The following is a 23,417-nucleotide window of genomic DNA, read 5'->3' as shown; positions in this document are numbered from 1 at the left end:
CCAAAAGGGGCTCTGTACTGACAGCCACGAGTCCAATGTGGGGCTCCAACTCTAACTGTGAGCCCCATGTGGCGCTTGAACTCACAAACCATGAGATCACCACCTGAACTGAAGTCAGACACTGAACCAACTGAGCCACCCAGGCAACTGGTTCTTGTGTTTTTATTTATTTTGTAATGTTTATTTAATATTTATTTTTAATGTTTAATTTTGAGAGAGAGACAGACAGAGTGTGAACAGGGGTGGGGCAGAGAGAGGGAGACACAATCTGAAGCAGGCTTCAGGCTCTGAGCCCTCAGCACAGAGCCCCAGGCAGGGCTCGAACTTGTGAACCGTGAGATCATAGGATCTGAGTTGAAGTCAGTCGCTCAACAGATTGAGCCACCCAGGCGCCCATTCATTCTTGTGTTTTTGAAATGAATGATGTTGGCTCAGGGCACCTAGGTGGCTCAGTCCATTGAGCGTCTGACTTCAGCTCTGGTCATGATCTTGTGGTTCTTGAGTTCTAGCCCCGCATAGGGAGGGCTCTGTGCTGACAGCCCAGAGCCTGAAGCCTGCTTCAGATTCTGTGTCTCCCTCTCTCTGCCCCTGCCCTGCTCTCTCTCTCTTTCAAAAATAAACACTAAGGAATCTCTAAAAAAATAAATAAAATGAATGATGTTGGCTCTCAAATCACTATGCTATTTGTGTCTAAATATATTGGTATAAATAAAGCAATTTATACAGTATCAATAGTCACAATACACTGGAAATAACATGTTTGCAACTATTTAAACTTATCAATGAGATACTTAAAATGTTAACTTAAAATGTGGTGGGCGGGGGATTCATTTTCAAAATTCTTTCAAGGAGTACCAAAAAAGGACGGAAGGCCAGTGGCCAGGTACTTTTTGGACAACAGCCCATCTCATTGGAGTAGTTAACTGCAGAGTTCTCAAGCCAGACCATCTGGGTAGAAATTGCTTCCTTTGTTAGGTAAGATTCTTTTTTCTTTTTAATCAGAGTATAACTTACACATAGAAATGCACCTGTTTTCACAATCTGATATACACGTATGTAAAAAGCTCCTAGATCAGGAAGCAAAACAGTACCAGCACCCCAGAAGTCCCCTGCATGCTTGGGTGAATTTCTTAGCCTCTCTCTGCTTCTGATTTCTCATCTCTAAAATGGGGCTAGTAATACCAACCCCACAGGGTTGTTGTGAGGCTTCGATGAAGTAATGTCTGCAGAGCAGTTGGCAGGGACTTGGCACGGAGGGAGCACTATGGACATGTCATGGTTCTTGATGGTGACCAAGTCAGAGACTCTCTGTTTCCCTTTACCCCAGCCTGGCAAAAAGCCCCATGCTCCTGGGGCTACTGAACCCAGCAGAGCACTTTCCGGTCCCCCCCACACAAATCCTTGTGAGAGGGATTTGGAGAAGACCACAGCTGTTGGAGTCACAGCACAGTCAAGGACCTGATGACCCTCAGGTAAGCAACACACCCAGCCTAACATGAAATGTGCAGACTTTATTAGCTGTGAGACATTCCACTGCCCGCTAGAGTCCCAAAGGTCATCATAGAACCATGAGGGGCAGAGCGGCTGGGGGCTGGAACTCTGTGCTCTGATGTGTCCACTACAGAGGACACTTTCATCTCCAGTCGGTTTACAGGCTCTTGGCAGGAGGTCTCACTAACCTTGGGTCCTGGTCCGTGAAGCGGTGGATAGTTCTGAGCCATAAGGAGTAAGTTTCTCATACAGATCAGAAACTTCTCCTTTTTTCACCGACCTCTCTGTCCTGTAAGCTACCTCCACCCCTGAGCCTCCCCACTCTCCACGAGGCCTACTGTCTAAATAGGGCCCTGGAGGAGTCTGGGAAGGTCCTGACCATCTTCACCCATGCCATCGTTGGTCACCTGGGTTGGCAGTTTGTAGCTATACTAGAAGAATGAATGGTTTTCAGAGGCCAATTTGGCAGCTGTCTGCCTCCCCTAAATCCTTAACTTTCACCCACCTTCAATCCCCTCATATTATCTCTATCTTGGGGTTCAGTGGCTCTAACTCCTGGCCAACCCAGGATCTGAGCCATGTCTCTGAAACTCCAGCTGCTTAGGGACGGGGCCAAGGTGTTCAGGAAGGGAGGGAAAACGGGGACCACAGATGAGTCCCTGTACCTCCAGGGGATGCAGAGGTGAGGCTAGGGGTGACAGAAGCCCCTCAGGCTGCTCCTGTTCCAGGGACAGTGTGAGAATTTTGTCTGTTGCCATGACCAGGGGAGGCACCCCGGAGGAGGAGTTCTTTCGCTTCAGCCTACACTTGTTCAAGTCACCACAGCCTGGGACCTGGGAAGGGCAAGAGAGGGGGAGGACACCAGCTTCAGGGATGGGAACCGGCAGAAGCTGGGTCCCATTGCCCTTGCCCCAGCTGTGGGGTCTATAGTCACAATCTGGGCTTTTCCACCACCTGTCCAGGCTCCTTGACTGTGACTCAAAACATAAAAGAGGACAGCAGAACCCATGGCTGCTCTCAGAGCACAGAGGCCGTGGGCCTGATGTCACAGTGAGAAGAAGACGTGTAGTTGTCTCCAGGAAAGGCCCTGGGGAATCCCTTCACTTGCTCACCTGTGCAGGGGGCAGACCACCCTGGGGCAGCCTAGTTCCCGGACTCTGAGTGGTTGAGGCCACGGGAAACAAGGCCAAGTCATTGGAGGTAGGGGCTCCTAGAATGTAGCCAGTGTGGCCCTGGGGCAGGGGCTGCTGAAGGAGCTGTAGGATGCGGCTGAGGTCTGAGGACATGCGGGACTCCAACCTGCCAGACAGAACCCCACAGTCAGGGTCAGGGTCAGGGTCAGGGTCAGGGTCAGGGTCAAGACAAGGGAGAGCTGTTCAGGTCCCGAGAGCAGCTCTGGATTTTGTAGCCTGCATGCCATTCCTGCTGGATGGAATGGCACCCTGGGACCTACCTGAAACTCTTTCCCTGGTACACTCCACAGGCCCTGCTGAAATTTCCCTTAGCACGTCCCTGACTTCAATAATGACAGTGACCAGGCACTGTGCACACATCATTTTGTCCTCATAAGGAAGCTTTGATATGGGTATTTTGACTATCCCCATTTCATGAAAAGGCAAATGGAGGCTCAGAGTGCTTAAGTAACTTGTCCACACTCTTGCTGGTAAGTTGCAGAGCCAGGTTTGGAGTTCAGGACCATACTGCCCAAGCCCTCACTCTACCACCACGGTCCTGCCATCCGCAGGCCACATGCCCTCTCCAAGGGACTATGGAATTTGTTTCTGTGCCAGGTTATTCCCCTATTCTAAGAAGGCTTCCTTGCCTGTTCTGCGGTTTGCTAGGACAAGCCATCCAAGGAACCAGGCTTAGTGACTTAGGGATGGGGAGGCCTGCAACTAAAGAGGGTTAGTCATTCTAAAACCCGCAGGGCACTCAGTGTGATGTCCCTGAGCCACCAAGAGGGGGCACTCGTGCCTAGCCCACTGCTGGCTGTGCTCTCTGCAGCCACCCCTATCCTGGTCCCAAAGGGCACTCACCTGTTCATCTGGGCCTGAAGCTGCTCCAGCCTGGAGCCTAGCTCCCGAGGCCAGCAGTCTGGGTCTCCCTGAGGGTTTGGGGGGCTGTCCCTTGGCCTTGGGGGCATTTGATGCAGCAACTCAGGCCAGAGGCCAGATGCATCTGAGATGCTCAGAGAAGGGGCTGCAGCTGCAGGAGGGAAAGGGAAGAGTGAGCTTCCGTCTGATTCCGCAGACCTGACCAGAGCCCATCTGCTTCCCCTACCTGTCCTGGGAACACAGGTTAGGAGAAGTGGATCTCTTTACCTGAGTGCCCTGGAGTACAAGGTCCTGTCCCCACAGAGGTCGGACTTCCAGGTTCCAGAAGGCTGTAGCCCTGGGAAGGGGGCTGGAACCCCAGCTTGGGGGCTGGCTGGGTGGGGACATTCTAGCCCTGGCCTCACTGTCCAAGGAGCTGCAGTCCAGCGAGTCCCCTGGAGCTTCTATGTGAAACCTCATTGGGCTGGCCTGTATCCACCCCGGGGGACAGCCCCCATTCAGGCTCTGAGGACCCAGGGGGAGGAAGGAGACAAGGGCCTCTATCACTGAGCCTAGAGAGGGAGCCCCTCTCCTCTCATCAAGGGGCTGGGGAGACCTCTCCCAAGATGAGGCAAATTGGGAAGGACAAGAAAAGGGGAAGGAGGCTGGGCAGGGGCTTCAGGCTGGGGCGAGACAGACACTGGTGGCAGATGGCTTTGCTCACCTGACTGGTTGTCACTGAGGAAGAAGCCTTGGTGGTCCTGGCTGCCTGGAGCTGGTTGGGGTGATGACTGGAGACCCCCGCCTGCCTTGTGGGGAACAAGAGCATCAAGTAACAGGTACCAAAGCTGGGACAAGGCCTCTTTGTTCTCCCCTGCACCCCCTCCTGAGGCCCTTGTGACAACTAGGTGAGAAAGTGGTGACAGGTGGCCGGGTTCCCCCTGAGGCTCCAGGCAGCTTCCTACAGGTTCTCTCCTGCGTGGGTGGGCAGGAGACAAACAGAGGCTTGGAGATGAGCAGATGCCCCTACAGAGTCTTGGAAGAGGCTGCCTTGAGCAGCAAGATTTGGGGGCGGGGCATACAGAGGAGGTGTTCTGGCAGTCCTTCCTTTCCTGAATGCCCTGGTGCTGCTGTCCTCAGCTTGGGCTACTGGGGAGTTCCCTCCAAGGAGACTGGGTCTGGAATCCCCAATCCATCCAGGAGGTACCCTCAACAGCACGCTTGGCAGACCACCCTCTTGGCACCATGAGACTTAGGGGTGGGATGCCCAGGGGCAACAGATGTCCAGGCCATGGAGACCACATCCCTCTTGCCCGGTGTCCGGCCACTGAGCACTCGGGCCACCTGATGGCTCCGAGTGGCTAGGGCCCCCAAGGCAGCATCCTTACAAGATGTCCCCTAGACCAGATCAGGTGGGAAGAAGAGAGGCTGGGGGAGGGGAGACTAGCAGAAGGGACAGGGTGAGGAAGGCTGTCCATGGCAAGAAAACCTGCCTCGGCATCATCCTCCAGATGCTGTGCATGGGGCCTGAGCCAGCAGAGCCCCTCCTCCTGAGGCTGGGGGTGGGAGGTGCAGCCCCAGGGGGCCTCCGCCACTGTTGCCCCCGCCAGACACAACAGCCCCCTCCTTCTCACTAGCTGACTCCAAACCCCCTCCTCCATACAGTCACGTCCGGGCACTCCAGTTTACCGGCTGTCCCACTCCTTGGTAACCCTGAGCTCCACAGACATTTGGTCTCGCCACACACCCTCGTGACTTCCTTGGTTATTGAACTACACAACTCTTTATTTTCTCTGAGTTGTTATAATCTTCTCCACTGGGTGATAAGCTTAGGAGGAGAGGCTCTACCACTTGTTTACACGCCTGGGACCTAGGGATGGCAGACACCCCTTCTTCCAGCTTGGTGCCATTGGGTGCCCGGGTTGTGGAGTCGCACAAACTTGGGTCTACATTTTGGCTCTGCCATTGACTATGTGGTGGTATGGCTTTGGTCAATTTATCATCCTCTCTGACCCTTAGTTTTCTCATCTGGAAAGTGGGGAAAATAACACTAAGTGCAAGGTGAAGACTAAAAGAGATCATGTACAAGAAGCCCAGTGCTCAGCATGGGGGTTGGTGCTTGATAATTGGTAGCTATCATCATACTTAGCATTATGTTGGCCGTGGCAGGCACAGAAGAAATTGTGGTGAAGGACGCAGGATGGGGTTGAAAGGAAGGGAGGTGGTCAGATGGGTCCCCTCCGTCCAGGCAGGCCAAGTGCTCAGCAGCCTCCACTCCCCATTACCAGCTGGCCGAGGACCCCTACCCACCCTGGCCCACCCAGCCCAGACTCACGTCCCGCAGGTTGAAGGTGACTTCCAGCTTACTCCAGAAGCTGTCTGCAAACGCAGGGTACATGTCCAGCACCTCCAGCAGGTCTGCCCGCTGGATCTTGTGCAGGTCACAGTAGGTCAGGGCCCGCACATCTGCACTGGACTTGCCAGGCCGGGCATGAAGGCTAATGGGCTCCCCAAAGATGTCGTTCTTTCCTGCCAGCCAGAGGGGCAGGGGGTCTCTCCAGGGTCTGGCTCCAAGCTCTCTTCTGAAGAGCCTCCCTGAGGGCCCCTTGGCCGTGAACTCCTCCCCACCCCACCCCACCCCCAACCTCAGGGATCCTGCCAGGCTTTGGCTTGGTGCTCAGGGATCAAGCTCTAGGGACAAGGTTGGATGTGCTGGCCGGGGGTCAGGGGGTGGGAGTTGGATGCAAAAGCTGCCTTTCCTTTGTTCTCTGAGCTCTGCAGAGGCCACATACCCTCCCAACATGTGGGTCCCTTGCCTCAATCTTCTGGCCTCCTAGGACCACCCTCTGTCAGAGTCTCGCTCCTATTTTCCATGGTTTGTGGCACTGCCCCTATCCACCCCCCTGCTCCCCAACTCCAGGAGACAGTGGGCAGGAAGAGACACTAAAGGTCCCTGCTCAAACTTTTCCTCTCTCCTCAGCCTGGTGGTACTGCAAGAGGGCAGGGAACCCAGGGCCAGGGGCACCCAGCTCCCCCAGGGCAAGGCCTGAGGCCTCTGTCTCTTTGTGTTCCCACTCCCTACTGTGGGGCCACATAACCAGCATGGCCCTGGCAGAGCACGCCTGAGAAAGTCACTTCCCCTTTCTGGACCCCAGTGTTCTTATCTCTAAAATAAGTATAACTGTATCTGTCTTGCCCCACTGGACTGTCCAGAGGCACAGACGTGATGCTTGAGAAAATGCCTCAAATAGCAAGAGGCACCAGGCAGATTGATACAACGCATTGGGACAGACGGATGTCCCAGGGTAGACATAGGCTGGTGATACTTGGGGCATGTGGCAAAGATATTGGGCCCTCCTGGTGTCAGGGCCACTGTGCTGGCCACAGTGAATGGGCATGAATAAGATGCTGTCCCACCCACAAGGAGCCTCAAATCCCTACAAGGCAGGCACATAAGCAACCAATTAGTTTACAGATGATCTATAGAGACTTAGAACAGGGAGAACCAAGAAGTAAGGGGCTGAGGAGGGGGGACGGGCTACCAGGAGTGGTAGGGGCAAGGAGGAGGGGCGTACAGAGGAAGTGAAGCGGGGGCTGGGTTGTGACCATGAGGCTGGCTGGGCCCCCAGCAGGAAGGCCATCAGAGCAGAAGAAACAGCTGTGAGGTCAGAGCTGGCTGGCAGAGAGTCTAGGGCCGGGGTACCAGGGACCATGATTGCTTTGACGTCCACTCCCCCACAGGAAAGTCCAGCCCCTCAGCCTGGCGATACCAACCAGAAGCGCTAATGGTTTGCATGGACAACGATGGATGGAAGTCAAGACCTGTTGCCCACGAGAACAGGATCAAAGGTCATTCACAGAGGAGGGGGACTGAGGCCCAGAGAGGGAAGGGACTCACCAGAGTCACATATGAAACCCATAAGCACAAAATCTGGGCAACATTATAAAATGATGGTTATCCAGTAGATGAAGGATTATGATCTAATGTTCATTTCCACTCAGGACAAAATAGGAGGATTGCAGGTCTCTAACTGAAACTTAAAATGGACCGGCTTCTTAATTATCAAATAGAATTATTGTCCTTCTCATGTGGATGAAACTTCTAAGGTAGGCTGGAAGTGAGGGAAGGTCTCACAGAGGAACCCCTGTCTTGAGCCCAGCCTTGAAGGATGACTGGGGTCTTCCAGGCAGGTGTTCCAGGCAGAGTGGCAGCACGTGCAAAGGCAGGGAGGTGTGACAGGGACGGCAGTAGAGAACTAGAAGTAGTTTGTATGGCTGGAGCGTGAAGTACCGGGGGAGGGTGGCAGGATTTAGGGTGGCCAGACTGGGGAGGACTATGCATGCTGTCATCAGGGGTTTACATGGGTCTTAGGGGTCATGGGGAGCCATGGGAAGATTTTGAGCAGAGGAGGAGTATGCGCAGATGTGAATTTCAGGTCACTGGCAGAAGATCGAAGATGAGCTATGGGGGTAGTCCAGATTCAGGGACACAGGAAAAGGAAGGACATGGTGAGGGCTGGAGCCAGGCAGGGACAAGGAGACAGGTGTGTGGGAGACAGGTGTAGGACACAGAGGTATTAATGAGGGGAACAAACAGGAGTCTGTGGCTGCCTGCATGGTGGGGGTGGGGCAGGAAAGGAGAAGAGTGCTCCCTTGGTTGACTCCCAGGTCTCTAGCCCCAGCAATGGATGGTTCAACAGTGATGGAGATTCTGAAGGAGCAGCTTCTGGGGAAAGATAATGATTTCAGACTGAGATATGTTGTTTGGTCTGTCTATGGAATATAGGGTGGCTTTACCCAGGAAGGAATGGAATATTCTGTTCTAAGGAGAGATTGGGGTCAGAACAGAGCTCTGGGGGGCCTGTGGCATATATGAGGCTGAGAGCATGGGAGCAAGGAGGTAGTTCAGGAGAGGGTGGAGGGTGAAGAAAAGAAAGCAGAGCCCGCACTTGGTGAACACTAGTCGAGGGCAGGCCAAAGGGAGAGGACTAAACAGAGGAACTGGGCGGGGAGGGAGGGGGTGCTGTCCAGTGGGGTTGGAGGAGAGCCCAGCCACAGAGACCAAAGGAGGGAGAGGCTGACATCCTGATCAGGGTCTTGGGGTGGGCTAACATCAGGGAGAAGGCAAGGAAGATGAGAATCATCTCAGAGAGGTGAAGTAACCTGCCCAAGGTCACATAGTTGGTAAGTGGCAGAGGCCGTGTGGGCCCCAAATCTGTCCCCTGTCCAATGCTCATCTCATTCCTGCAAAGTGTCCAGCTGTCCCTGTAGCTGCAGTGAATGAGCTTGGGGTCCTCCCTCCACCCAAGCCAAACCTTTGCCCTCTCACACTGAGCTCCCCAAAAGTGGAAGAAGGTAAGAGCCTTCCTGGACTTCGGAGTTAGACGCATAGCCCTTGAATCCCTGTTTGGCCACTTGCCAATGTGACCTCTCTGAGCCTCTACTCCCCTACCAGGAAAATGGAACCTATGGTAGGGGTTTGTTTTAAGGATCCGGTGAGCTGGGCGTAAAGCTCTCTGTTGCTCATGCTTACATGGCAGGCCGGTAAAAGGTGCCACCATCATCATTAGGAATGGAGTAGTCCAGGCAGGACACGGCTAGTTCCACTACACCCACCCTACCGGTCTGGCCCTTCCTGCCTGACCCACCTAGGATGGCCACGACCACGTCGTCACGCAAGATCTCGATGGAACCTCGGGAGATGAAGTAGAGCGTGGAGAGCACATCGCCGAGGTGCACCAGCGTGTCCCCAGGCGGTGCGTGCGTGGTCTTGAACTTGACCGCCAGCGCGCGCAGGCAGCCCTTGCTGGCGCCGCGGAAGGCTGGGCAGTGCTGCAGCAGCGCGCGGTGCAGGTGCAGGCAGATGTCGGCCTGCAGGCACTCAGGGAAGCCCTTCAGCACCTGCGAGGGGGGCGGCCGCGTCCAGGGTAGTGCAGCTGGGCTTGGGGCTGGGGGAACGGGGTGGGGAGGGGTCTGGGGACGCCCTGTGCCCGCGGGCCCTTGGCCTCCCCTGGGACACTTAGCCAGAGCTGGGACTGGAGCTGGATCGCCTGCCCCACCAGAGGCAGGGCGGCGGGCTCTCACCGCGTTCATGTCAATGCCGTTGGTGTAGGACCAGGCGTGCTGGAAGTACTCTTCCAGGCGCTGCCGCAGCGGGTTGGGGATCTGGTGGAAGCGGATGAACTCCTTGACTCGCAGCATCTGCGTGTGGTAGCGGGCAGTGCCGGAGTACAGACGCTGGATGATGGCAGACACGTTGCCAAAGATGCTGGCGTACATGAGGGCTGGAGTGAGGCAGCGGGGGGTGCAGGGAATGAGCTCCTCCACACCCCCACCAGGCCATCGCACCCCAGGGCATGCTCCACACCTCCTTCTCCCTAGGAGTCCTCTGATCAGGGGCCCCTCTGTCTAGGGCCAAGTCAGAAGTGCCCAAAACAGCGCCAGGGCACACGAGGGACAAAGGCCCCGGGCTTCCTGCCGTCCTCCCTCTGTCCTGTGTCTCTTGGCATCTTGCTGGGCCCAGAGGCCAAACTCCTGAGAACTAGGGCAATGATTTTTTTTTTTTCTAGTACAGATTTGTTTTCTCCTTCAGGTTGTAGAAAAGCATCATAAAGGGAAAACTCTTGGTCTCTGTTTTCACCCATTTTTTTTCTCGTTGTTTTTGTTTCTCTGGGCTTTCACATCTCTAAATACTCTGAACATGACAACTTAATCTACGTGTAAACTTCCACACTGCCTCTTGTGTTCCTAGACCCAGTGTCTTAGGAAGCAGGCAACACAGTGCAGAGCCTGGGAACATACACAGCCAGAGGAGCTGGCCCCCTGGGATGAAACTGGGTCTCTGTGTAACCCCTGGAAAGTTAGGACCTTCAGGTTCTTGGTCTGTAAACTGGGCTTGTAATATAGCCCCCATAGGCTAGTGATGAAAACAAAATGTGCACCTTTGATAGGCACTTAGAATAGTGCCTGACAGGGCAGCTGGCTTCCCGGTGTGTGACCTGTGCTAAGAAGGGCCCTGCTCGGTTCCATGCTCGGCTGTCACCATTCTTGAAATCTTTCAGACTTTTTAAATAAACGGCCCTACATTTTCATTTTGTTCTGGGCCCTGCAAATCATGTAAGCTGGTCCTGGTCCCTGGCACATAGCAAGGGCTTGTAAGGGTGTTGAGTTTCATGCATGGTAGGGGCACCTATGCAAAATTTCACTGTGCTCTGTGCTTAGTATTTGCCCATTGCACCCAATGTTACTGTATTATGGCTCATTACAAAACTGAAACTTGAATGCCAGGGGTCAGGCCCAGGCATGAGGGGCCACTCACAGCCGATGAGCATGACGCAGATAGAGAAGACCTTCTCAGAGTTGGTGTTGGGGGAGACATTGCCGAAGCCCACGCTGGTAAGGCTGCTGAAGGTGAAGTACAGGGCCGTGACATACTTGTCCTGCACTGAGGGGCCAGAGGCCGGGTCGCTGCCGTTGTAGCGCTTGCCAAGCTGGGCGCCCAGGCTGTCCAGCCAGCCGATCTTGGGCTCCAGGTAGGGCCGCTCCACGTTGCCGATGGCATACCAGATGCAGGCGAGCCAGTGTGCAATGAGTGCGAAGGTGCACATGAGCAGGAAAAGCACGGCCGCTCCATACTCAGAGTAGCGGTCCAGCTTCCGTGCCACACGCACCAGCCGCAGCAACCTCGCCGTTTTCAGCAGCCCGATCAGGGTTGTGGTCTGGCGGGGCAGGAAGGGGGCCATGGGGCCAAGGGTCAGCCCTTGAAAGGCTGCACTTAGGGCCATGCTTGTTTACTTGGGCATATGGTCACACAGTCATTCAACAAACACTTATGGAGAACCTGCTCTGGGCTCTTGGCCGGTGAAGCACAGTGCAGGACCTTAAGGAGCATTCAGCCTAAAGCTCAAAACAGTGTTATAGTTGCTAGGACAGAAGTCCAGGGGAGTGCAGAGAAAAGGGAGATCAATTCTGCAGGTGCAGGGCAGGAGAGGCTTCATAGAGGAGGTGACACATGAGCTAAATCTTGAGTGATGAGGCTGAGTCTGCAGGCGGACAGGAGGGAGAGTGAAAGGCATTCTAGGCACAGGGAACAGAATGAGCCAAGCAAGGCATGGGGGTGTGAAATGGCACAGCCCACATGGAAAACCAAGTGCAGTGCTGCTGCCTGGAGTGCATAGCAGAAGAAGAGTGATGAGGAATGAGCCTGGAAGGTGTGCACGGGCTGCTCCCATGGGCCTCAAGGTCCCAAATGAGCTTGGTTTTGGGAGCCACGGAATGTTCTGCAGACAGTGTCAGATGAGTGATCTTGAACTGGTCCTGGCTTCTGTGTGGAAGGGTGAGGCTGGCAGGTGAGGCTGGCAAAGGGTGGGTGTGGGAGCAGGGAGTCATGATGGATACCTCTACTCTAGCTGGACAGGCTGTTGGTGGGGGGGTGACTGGAACAGAATGGAAAGTTCATTTCAAGGAGGTGGGGCAAAAGGGGGGACTAGAAGCTATGAGAAGAGCTTGCAAATAAGAGCCTGCAAATACCTTCATGTCAGCTATGGGGAGCCAGTGGGCATAGTGGAGGGTCAGGGGGTGAGAGGGGGGTCAGGCTGTCTTGTGGGAGCAGCCCATAGCTTCCCTTTCCAACTCCAGGGTAAGTAGAAGCCAGCATGAGGGCATGCGAGGTGGCTGCCCATCCCAGAAGGGGCAGAATTCTGGAGCATAGGGAGGGCATCCAGGCCTAGGGGACAGCCTTGGCTGGTCATTCTCCAGGGCTGGGAGATGACACATGTCCTAGGCCGCCTTCCCACCTCCACCTGCTTTGGCAAAGGCACCCCAAACCAGATCTCTCATGCCAGGGCTGTGGGGCTGGGAGGCCCGAGGGCTGGGGCACAGGGGACGGCCACAGCAGATGGCCTGAATGGGGTTTGCTCACCTCATCAGAGCCGGTGCGGAAGATGAGAAGGTCAAATGGGATGGCAGCCACCATGTCAATGAGGAACCAGCCCTTGAAGTAGTGGATGGCAATGCGGCGAGGGTGGCTGACCACCTCGTCATTGGTGTTGACGTAGGTGGTGCGGAAGTTGATGACAATGTCCACAACGAACATGATGTCTACGATGAGGTCCACCACAGTGAGTGGACTGCAGGTGTAGCCGCAGTCCATGCGTTGAGATTCATCCTGGTCGCTGAGCAGGAAAGCGGCCGAGTAGGGCGTGAAGATGGCTGTGTAGATGACCAGCAGCAGGATGAGCCAGTCCCACACGGCCTTGAAGGGGCTATAGTGCAGGAGGGTCCCACGGTGGATGCGTGGTGCCTGCAGCTTGTACTCCGGCAGCACGTCCGCGCCCAGGGACAGAACCTGGGGGTGGGGGCCATAGGGCAGTCAGCAGGGTGTCCACTGCTAGTGAGACAGGCCTGGGAGGGATGAAGACTTAGGGGTGAGGCCTGGGAAGGAGGCTGTGGGAGAGGGTAGGTGAAGAGGGCTGTGGAGGACAGAGGGGATGAAGCAAAGATGGGATAGAGTGTGTATGAGGCAAACTCATAAGGGGACAGGTGTATTGGGAGGAAGTGGGCTACAAGAGGAGGGGTGCAGCTCTGTTGCATAGTGACCCCAGGTTCAAAGCTCACCAATTCCCTCACAAACAGCCATCTTCGAGTGGAGACAGGGCTAGGGCAGGGGTGAGGGGAGGGAGGGGGATTTAGGCTCAGGGTCATTTGTGGTCATGTTCCAGAGAAGAGCCTAAATTGAGGGGGTAGCTGGGGGCCCGATCCTCTTTGGTGGGTTTGGGAGGTTCCCAGTGGCCAAGATTCCTGATGGGAACAAGTCACTCCCAGAATAGCCCCTTCATTCCTGAAGACCTTGTGGAGCCTAGACCAGCGAGGGCCCTCCTTGGGGCCCACTTGCAAAGCCTTCATGGAAAGAGTCAAACTTGGGGGCGTGTAGCTAATCTGAGCCTTTGACAGGTCCTGGGCACCAGGGAGGTCCGACTATTTTGCACATGTCCAAGGGGGGGTTGTATGAGAGAGAGAGAGTGAGAGATAGAGAGAGAGAGAGAGAGAGAGAGAGAGAGCATGAGCAGAGGAGAAGGGCAAAGAGAGAGAGAATCCCAAGCAAACTCCATGCTCAACGCAGGGCTTGACCCCACAACCCTGGGACCATGACCCAAGCAGAAATCAAGAGCTGGACACTCAAGCAACAGAGCCACCCAGCCTCCCCCAAGAGGGTTTTGATCATTACTTTCAGCTGAGCCCCCTCTGCTCTGCCCCTCCTAACCCTGCCTCGGAGCTTACGGTCAATGTAGGGTCACCAGGCCCAGCCCAACAGACCCAAGCTCTACCCAGCTACCCATCACAAGAAACAGCTGGGGCATCAAGAAGGGCATGCATTTTGAAGCCAGGCCTCCCAGGTTGATCTCAGGTCTGACATTGCTCTAAGTCTCAGGGCAAATTTTATGGCCTCTATGCGCCTTAGTTCCCTCCTCAGCAAAATGGATAGCAAAGGACAACCAACTCCTTAGCATCGTGATTAAATGAGATGGCACATCTCCAAGGCACGTGCTGATCTATGAGGATTCCTCCTCCCTGCTCATCCTGTGTCAGGCACTGCCCCAACAAGGATGGAACTTGAGGGGTGTCCCACTGACCCCTCCACCACCGCTGGATAGGCACTGGCAGATGGCTCTGGCTTGAGAAAATCTGCAATATAAGGTTCTGACCTTGCAAACGAGACCAATTAACAGATGATGTCACCATAAGGAAGATCCATCAAAGGGCTGTTTTCACCTTGTGGGTCCCTGATTAGCCATCTAAATCCCTAGAAGGGGTCACAGTGTCCCCACCCTACAGTGACCCCCTGCTCCGCTTTCAGGCCTGAGCTCCTATTCTGCCTCTCAGGAAGCCTCCTCTCACCCTCTTTCTTGATTTTTCCCTTTGTCCCCTGTAAACACCCCTGAACACACTGCTCCACTTAGTCTACATGGAGGCTCAGCTGAAGGGAATGACCTCAGTCAACTGAGCTGAATGAGCACTGAGAGCTTGGGTCGTTAAGCCATTCCTCTCCTTCCCTGGCTGCTCAAGACCACACCAAGACGGAACAGCAAAGCATAGGGCTTGTCTCAAGGCAGCACAGATTCAGAAGGTCAGGGGTGGGTGACAAGAGTATGTCCACTTCCTTAGGCCCCCAGACAGAGGTGTCATCCCCCTATCACACAGACTCCATACTTTCCCACTGCCTCTGAAGCCAGCATGAGGACAGTTCCCAGTGTTGCCCAGAGCTGCAGTGTCCTCAGGATGTAGGAACTCAGGTATGAGGTCCCAGCCCTCTGAGCCCTGGTTGAGGCCAGAGTGACTCTTCTGCTCTGGGTCCCTGCCAGCTCCCTCCCCTGAGCTCTGTCAGACGCCTCTCCCACCTTAGGGCCCATATAGGGGAGCGAGTAAAGCCAAGACTAGTTGGGGCAGGGTGGGGGGGGCAGGATAGGAGCAGTGGGTTGGGTGGGGCAGGGACCACAGTCCCCAGCCAGGCCTGTCAGTCTTCATGGGCGGCTCTCCAGTCTACCAGCCCCCATAACCCCTGTGCCAACTTGAGAGCCCTGGGGTGAGTGGCCAGGTGGAGTCCCTCATGGTTGGGCCACTGGGCCACCCTGCCTGATCTCTACGGGCCTGGCCCTGCAGCTTGTGGTACTTCCTTCTCCAGGGTTCTGAGTGTGGGGAGGGGCTGGGTCACAGGGAGTTTCCATCCCACCTGCTCCCTCACAGGCTGTGATTCAGGCAAAAGGGGGCAGGGAGGAAAAAGAACTGCTCCCATCCCTCGTGAAGCCAAAGCCTCCCAGAAATTTGGGTGCAGGCCCTCCCTGCCCCCCATGACCTACACTTCCTTGCTCAGCCCTGGCCTAGCCCCTCTTGATGCCTCCTGGGGACTGTACTACTCAATGTCAAAAGAATGTCAAAAGGTCCAATTCTCTGCACATGAGAGCTCTGGGACCCAGAAAGGGCACAAGGTCCCCTGTCCAAGGTCACACAGCAAGTCAGTGTCAGGACTCTGGTCATCTGAACCTCAGGCAGGGCTTTTGCATTTCCCTCTAGGATGGTTAGGTGGGGATTGGAGCCTCAGGCCCCATGCAAAGGGACATGGGGGTCAGCTGAAACAGAGAACCCAGGGAGGTTTGCCTTGGGCTGGCCAAGGAGGGGCTGAAGGGGAGGGAGGCATTCAGGGCCTGATCTCCGGGAAGCTGCTCAAAGAGAGCTAAAGATTCCAGGGCCATCTCCCCTCTGCTTGGATTGTAGGAGGCTCCTGCTGTGTGTTGGGAGGTGGGGGAACAGGGGCAGGAGTAGGGCTGGGGCCTCCCTCCATCCTTCCTCCTCTTTCCCTCTCAGAGTGGCGCTGACACTTCTCTCCACTTCTCTTTCTCTGTGACTGGCAGAGCCTTGGACAGGCCCCCATGGTGGCCTGTGTATTCCCCCATCCCAGGCTCCTCCAGACCTAAGATGTGGCACTATTCACAGGCCTTGCTGACTCTGACCTCCTCATGCTCCACCACCTGGATGGTGGCCTCAGGGTAGGCCTTTAGGTCTAAGAAATCAGACCCCAGCAGGACAGGAGGCCTGGGGCTCAGACCAGACCTCTGGGGACTGGCCAAGCTGACTGCCTCTGCCACTCCCAGCCCCAGAGGAGCCCAGACCCCAAGCCTGAGAAGGGACCTTCAAGGCCCAGCACAGCCCCGCCCACCCTGCCCTGTGGCCCGCACCTGGGTGACCTTCTCGGTGACGTTCTGGGTCCGCTCCACCACCTTGTGTGGTGCGATGATCTCAATCTCTGTCGTGGAGCCCGAGCGGTGCTTCTCCAGGTTGAACTCCACAAAGTTGAGTGTGAACTGCGGGATCTGGCTGATGGTCCTGTACTTGACCCTGCCTGTGCCAGGACCCTGTGCACCTGGCCTGCCATGAGAGCCCTCTGAAACCAGGCCCAGGGTCAGAGCAGCCCAGGCCAGGGGACCAGCTGCCCCACTGGGGGCCCCCATTCACCCCTCCCACCACTACCTGCACCCCACCTTACCGGAGCCCAGGAAGCTCTGGGACAGCAGGCACTGGGACAGGCTGCGGCGCTCGCTCTTGGCCAGGAGCTGGGCCAGATCCTCGAAGTTGAGGATGAACATGATAACGGCTCCATCCTCGTTCTTCACAGGTACCACGTCCACCAGGCATCGGAAGCTGGAGGCTACAAACACCATCGGGAGGGGTCACAGAAAGGATCTTCTCCGGCAGTAACCTGGCCAGGGGAAGCCAGGGAGGGGGCTGGGTTGAGGTCAAGGGCAGCCACGAGGTGAGGAGGCCTGGACTATTGGGCAGAGGGTTGGTGATGCTGTCTAGCAGGTGTCCTACCCACAGGCCAGAGGTGGGGAGAGCAGCTTAGCTGCTCATTAGGAGATAATGTAGCATCAGGCCCAAGTCCACACTCAGCCCTCAGCTCAGGGCTTAACCTTGAGGTTTGCTTCTGTTGTAATTAAAGCTGAGCAGATGGGGTGGATTAAGTGGGGAGGTGAGGTCGGGCATTCTACCCCCACGTAGCTCTGGCCGACCCTGGGTTCAGCTCCCATATTCCTGTCCCACAAAGATGCCGCCCACGCCCCTTGCTGGAAGGAACTCGCTGTTGAGAACACACTAAGTGCTGTGTCCTGAGTCAGTTGGCACTTTAGGCCTCAAGATCCACAGTGGTGGCTAGTGGATCCTCAGGGGGCAGATATAGACCCCCATTCTGCAGAGCCTGGGGTTCTGAGAAACTGACTGGCTGGTGCTGGAAGGGGACATGGAGTGGGGTTCCAAGCACACAACAGCTCTCAGCACACAACAGCTGGGGCAAGGGAAGGGACTGGTCCAGGATGAGGACACTGGAGTGAAGGCCAGGCTGCTGCCCCAGGACTCAAAGGCACTCGGGGTCCCTAGGCAGAGATGCTGGGACTGGGGAGCAGGCAGGGCAGTGACCTGGGGTCTGGAGAGGGAGAGAGATGACAGGGTGGGGGCAGGCCAGGACCCACTCTCCCGCCCTCTTGGGCAGCTTAGACCTAGCCATTGACCACTGTTCCTCTTTCTTAGCTTCAGGGTCTCCCATCCACATAGGTGGGTGGGACAAATCAAAGCTAAGTCAGCCACACACCCCCAGAGCCCAGCCTATGGGCTGAGTGGGTAGGTGGATGTCCCATAAGCCCCCTCTCCATGGTACCCAGTGGTCCCATGTCCCTGAGCTCAAACTGTTGGTGGGTATCAGGCCCAAAGGGCAAGATACTAAGGGGCAGGGGCCTCAAGTAAATATGCAAATAAGAAGGCGGAGCTGCCATCCCTTCAAGGGCAGGTTTGCACCTGTCTCATTTTTGAGGGGTCAGCACCTGTCCCAGGTGTTGTTTGTTGAGTGAGTGAATAAAAGAATGTGTAAATGTGAGTGGGTGGAAGGCCGGTTGGCAGGAACATTGCTACTTTGGGGTCCGTTAGAATCGCTCATCCCCCAAAGCACCTCCTCTACTATCAGTGCAGCCGAGCCGCCCTCATCCTCCCTCCCACCTTCCTCTCCGGGAGCAGGAATCTCCTGGATCAGATTCCCGGACTCCCAGGCACCAAGCAGCCATCTGCCAGCTGCTGCACTGGGCCCCGGGGGAGATATCCACACCGAGGAAAGGCCACCCACCTGCCTCTGTGACCACTCCTGGGCTCACAGTGCTCTAGGCTCTGCGGCCCAGACCAGAACTGGGTACTCTTGTCAGCCGGGGACATGGAGGGGCTTGGACACAGAGACCTAGCCAGGAAGTCTCCTTGGCCGGTGGTCTGAGACACTCCCCCCAAGGCCAGATTGTCTCTTCGCTCTCTGGCACTACAGAGATTTTGCCTGGCAGAGGGTAGAGAGAAGGCAGCACTGGGCAGAGGATCAAGGCCTCCAGGCTCTCTATGCTGCTGGGGGCTGTCAAGGCCCCATCTTCAAGTGGCTGGACTGACCCACTGATGCTATCTTTGGAAAACTGAGGCTGGGAACAGACCAAAGACCCATCATAGCAGTGAGGGCTACATGGGAGCTGTGCGTGGCACCCCATGCCCAGCCTTCAATCTTGCTGCCTGTAGGGTGGGCAGAGACAGGAGGCTGTGAGGATTTGGCAAGTTCAGAGCATCCTTTCCCCCCATCCCTAGGCTGTCCTTGCTCACAAGTAACTGTGTCTGGGCGACCAGAAGTGGGTGAGTGTGTCACCCCAGTTGTGCCCAGGAATGGCAGTGTCCCTGTGCTCTTGTCCCATTGCTGGAGGAGGAGCCACAGTCTCTGCCTTGTTCTCCCTTCCGAGGGCTCCTCCCAGTGCCCACCTCTTCTCTGACCAAGTGCAGCAGATTTGTCTGCCCCCTGGTTCATAGTCCTTCTCTCTGCTCTTCTCTGCCTTTTGGATTGCTCCTTCCTTCAGTTTCTCATTGTTCCAACCCCCTCCCCCTCCCAGCCCTTGCCCCTGTTCTGCACAGTCTCCTTGCTGTCTATCACCCCCATCTCTTTATGCCCACACCACCCAGGGTTGCAGTGAGCCTTCAGGGAGGAGCTGGTGCTACAGAATGCTGCCACTAAGAGGGTGGCTGGTGAGGGCGGCCTCCTGCTTGGTGCTTCTGGATTTCATGGGTAAGTATGTGGAAAACATTGGAGGCCTCTAACCTAAGCCCTTGCCCTCTCCTCCTCATTGAGAGCTGAGGACTGGAGGAGCCCCAGGCATCCTCTAGTGTGGCTTGGAGATTAGGAAACTCTCTGGTGTGGGGAAGAGGACCTGACCAGGCAGGCAGGGCTGGGCTCCTCTGGTAAGTGCCCAGTGGGGGCAGGGGTAGAGGTGGGAGAGATGTAGTGCTCTCCATCCCTCCCTCCAGACTCTCATTAGCTCCAGTCTTGTGACCATCCCCATTCTTCCTTATCTGTTAGGCTCTTACTTTTCCTAGTAAAGGCAGATGGAGGAAGATCCAGGTTCTCAGGGGTCTCTGAGCCCTATCTCATGCGATAATTTTGCCAAGTGCCCTGGCTTCTTTGAGTCCAATTTTGTGCAGCTGTATAATGTGGAGATAAATGGACACAGACCTTTCATTTTGACTTGGAGAACTGTCAGTGGATTACCCTTTTAGAGGAAAAGAGGATTATAAATAAACCAGCTAGAGTTCTGTTCAGGACCCTTTTCCACCTCGCTGGAGTCAGGGGGAGGGAGTAGGAAGAGATATTGACTTGAATAGGGAAGAAATCACCATTAGGATGCCAGTCAGCAGGACTAAAGGATATATGTGAATATGATAAAAAAGAATCATGTGGTCAGATTGGACCATAAGGTGAACATAAGTTATCTGGGTACCACATCATTTCCTTAGGGTAATGCAGGCCAAGAAGCTCTTTTTTTCTGGGTTTCAGGCCAATCTCGGGCAAGTCCACGTAGTCAAAGGCTTGGGTAACAGGACAGAGAAGGGCTTAGGGTTGGGTGGGGTAGACTGGGGGCATCAGGTATATGGTAATGTTCCATTTTCACTGAGGGCCAGCCTCCAAGACTGGGTCCTGGGGTCTCTTCTGATAGCTGGAGGATGCCAGCAGTGTTCTGAAAACCTGAGTCCTGATCTCAGAGGGCTGATACTTGGTCTTGATCTTTGCCCCCTGCCCAGGAACACGCAGTGTGCTGTAGAGACCCTAAGAGACCTGATCTGTTGTCCCCGGGAATCTGAGAAGAGCCTATATACCACTCTAGGGCCCAGGTAAAGCTCTGGGGTCAAAGACAAGGAACTGTTGTCTCTCCCCCTCCCCCCATTTCCTGCGGTCCCATCCTGTTCCCTGAGGACCCTTCTCACTCCCCTGGCTGTCACCTCCTCCCTGAAATGATGTGAGGAGGTGAGGTCACAGCTTTTAAAAATATTCTGACTTCATTAACCCTGTGAGTGCTACCAAAGTTAGCCAGATTCTTCCTAGTCCCCTAATCACTACCCCTGCATCTGTTTGGTTGGTAGCAGCAGTAGACAGCTAGGGGGACAGCCAGGATCTGCCCATGAAGCACCCTGGAAGCCCTTAAATGCAAACACACACACACACACACACACACACACACACTCGCATGCGCACTCATGTTCACACTTACATTCATGCTCCATACACACTCCAGGCCCTTGGAACCCAGGCTCTCAGTACCCTTCAGTCCCAATCCAAAGGAACATGCCCTTTGTCTATACTCAGATGGCCCTCATGCCTGCCTTTTCCAGATGTTCTGCAGTTGGAGTAGAGGCAGTTGGGGTCCTTTTTCCCCTCTCGGTATTACAGAGAACAAATATCTCAAGTAAAAAAAAAATCCAGACTTGGGTTCTGGCCCCAGGTTGGATCCCAGCAGTAGGATCTTGGGCAACTCCCTCCTTTTTTCTTGGGCCTTGGTTTCTTCATCCATGAAATGAAGGGATTTATCTAAGCCAGTGGTTCCTAAATTTGGCAGAACATCAGAACCGCCCAGGAGATTTTTCCAAATGCACCTGCTTTGGCCTCAACTCACACCTCTGAGTCAGCCTCTCTCTAGGGAAGGTGTGTTTTGGAAAACATGCCCCAGGTAATTCTAATGCAGAACCAGGTTGAGGGGGGCATTAATCCAAGTGATTTCCAAGGGAATTTCAGGATCCTAGTTCCCACTCATCTCTCCCTTCCTTCCTGCCCACTGTCTCTGAGGTCCTAGGGGGAAGGTCTTAAAGGGCTGCAGAGCTCTGTTCTCAGCCCCTGCCCCATGGTTCTGTTCTGCTTGCGATAAACATGGGCTGGCAGTGACATCCCAAACTGGATGAACCTCTGGGTCAGGACAAACTGCAGGACCTATCTCTCTAAGGATCTGGGGCTGAGTGAGCCGGGTCTACTGTTTCCCAGTCAGCAGCACCCAAGCCTTGACTGCCCACAGAGGCCTTGAGGGGGTGACTCCTCCCCTAATCCCCAGAGCAGACGGAGATGAGGAAAGGTTAATTTTCGTTCCAGCTGCCTGACAGCTGGGGCTGACAGTGACAGAGTGGGCGGCCAGGAGACTGGGGACATGGGGGAGGGATGGTGGAGCGGGAGGCCCTGCCTGGGGTGAGGACCAGTCAGTGAGTCAGCCTGGTCTCCAGCTTCTGAAAAGGACCTCAGAAGGCACTGAAATCAATGCCCATTGCTTCCTCCTGCAGATGAGGAAACTGAGGAACAGAGAGGAGACAGGATTTGTCCCAGCCCTTTGGTCCCTGGGTCAGTGGCCTCCCAGTTGGCCACTCTGGCTGAACAAGAGAAGGACAGAGTCTGCCTTGCAGAACCCATGGCCCAAGGGAGCCTCACCATCTTTGCGGTAGTAGAGGATGTCCACCTTGCACTCCTCTGTCCCCAGTAGGGCCTGCGCTAGACGGGACATGGCACTGCGTGGGGTATTGGGGCCTGTGAGGAAGTCACAGGTGCACGGTCGCTGCATCACCTCCACTCGGGAGTAGCCAAAGAGTTCACAGAAGCCGTCGTTGCAGTAAATGATGGCACAGTTCTCCATCTGAGCATTGGCGATCAGGAACTTCCGACCTGGGGTGGGATGTGGGAAGCCCATGGCAACCAAGATTGGGCAGCAGGGAGGGAAAGATCACAGGGATTCTTGACAGCGGTGAGGGGATGTCTAGATGGGGGAGAAGAGGAGTGACCAGAATGAGGTAGAGGAGAAGTGAGGTCTGGTGGGGGTGGGAAGACCTAGGTGGCTAGAGTCAAGGGGGGAAGGTCATGGGACTTTGAAAGTAATGAGGGGGGGTGGTTCGGATAGGGGATCAGAACAGTGACCAGAGAAGTTGGGGAGGAGGAGTCAGGCCTGGGGATGGTGGGGAGACCAGGGCAGTAGTGGGGTCAGTGAAGGAGGAAAGAGGCCCAAGGCTTCCTGGAGTCAGCGCAGGGAGTCAGGAAGAAGGAGTAGGGATGTGACCAGATAGGCCCCAGGCCTGAAGAGAGCTCTTAGAAAGATTAGAGTGGTTACACCCAAGAGGCAAAAAGGAGGGAGTCAAGGAAACTTCTGGAGGAAGTGTGTGGGGGTGGGGGGTGTCAGGAGGAGGAAGAAGGACAGTGATAGAAGGGGAAGTCAGCGCTTGGGGTACCAAGAAATCAACTCAGGGGAGGAGGGTGGGGCTGCAGTCTGCCCCTCCTGCTTCAAAAGAGAGAGTGGTATTGAAGCAAGTGGAAATCGCTGGAACAGAATGTGTCCGGGGACATTAGAGCATTCAGCATCAGTACCCCGCTCCCCCCGCCCCCCGCCCCGCTCCATTTGAGGTAAGTAAAGGGGTCCCGCCACTCCTGCCACAGAACCAGGACTTCAGATCATTCCCCCCACCTCAACGCACAGACTCACTCTGGCCCTCGAACTTGCGGATGATGGTGTCCAGGTACGTGTTTTGGGGTGCGACGTGGCCCCTGCGGACAGGCATCTTTTGGCCGCGGCCTCTCCCCGGAGCCACCAGTGCCCCGGCTCCCTGCGTCTCCGTCTGTTTTCGGGCTCAGCGGCGTCCGGTTCCGGGTGGGTGCCTCCTCCGGGGAGGGTCGCGGGGCTCCGTGCCCTGCCTGCCCGCCTGCGTCTACCCTCCCCTGCCCTGCACAGCCAGCCCTCCCTGACCGACCGCGGCCGTACCTCACTCCCTCTGCTCCCGCCCCGGAGCTGTCCGCGCCGCGGTGCTGAAAGAAGTAGCGCGGCGGCGGGGCGGAGTTCGCGGGGCGGGGGCAACCTCTCCAGGACCCGACGGGGCAGGGGCGGGGCCTTGACTCCTAGGGGGTGGAGCTGGGCAGAAGTGCCGAGCCAGGAATGCGGTCAGGGCTCCTCTCAGGAGCTTCTTTTGCTCCTGTCCCACTGGCCAATGGCCTCAACCCTGCTCCGACCCTCTCCCAATACCGATACCGAAGGGCAGTCA

General features: G+C 55.7%; 1 protein-coding gene across 1 annotated transcript; it reads right to left on the bottom strand.

Annotated features, from left to right (window-relative positions):
* Positions 1-1,496: 1,496 nt before the first annotated feature.
* On the bottom strand, positions 1,497-23,188 carry KCNH6 (potassium voltage-gated channel subfamily H member 6). Its single transcript, XM_043584942.1, has 13 exons — positions 22,865-23,188; positions 21,826-22,056; positions 16,564-16,725; positions 16,256-16,461; positions 12,445-12,870; positions 10,843-11,242; positions 9,609-9,808; positions 9,173-9,425; positions 5,860-6,053; positions 4,249-4,333; positions 3,528-3,696; positions 2,604-2,790; positions 1,497-2,324 (listed from the first exon to the last, which is right to left on the bottom strand). Exons 1-13 carry the CDS (start codon positions 22,938-22,940, stop codon positions 2,040-2,042), a joined length of 2,874 nt encoding a protein of 957 aa, XP_043440877.1. The 5' UTR covers positions 22,941-23,188; the 3' UTR covers positions 1,497-2,039.
* Between the last annotated feature and the right edge of the window lie 229 nt (positions 23,189-23,417).

This window comes from Prionailurus bengalensis, chromosome E1 (assembly GCF_016509475.1).
Source record: "Prionailurus bengalensis isolate Pbe53 chromosome E1, Fcat_Pben_1.1_paternal_pri, whole genome shotgun sequence".
Taxonomy (NCBI): Eukaryota; Metazoa; Chordata; class Mammalia; order Carnivora; family Felidae; genus Prionailurus; species Prionailurus bengalensis.
Note: the sequence above shows the minus strand (reverse complement) of the source record. Positions and strands in the feature narration are given on the sequence as shown.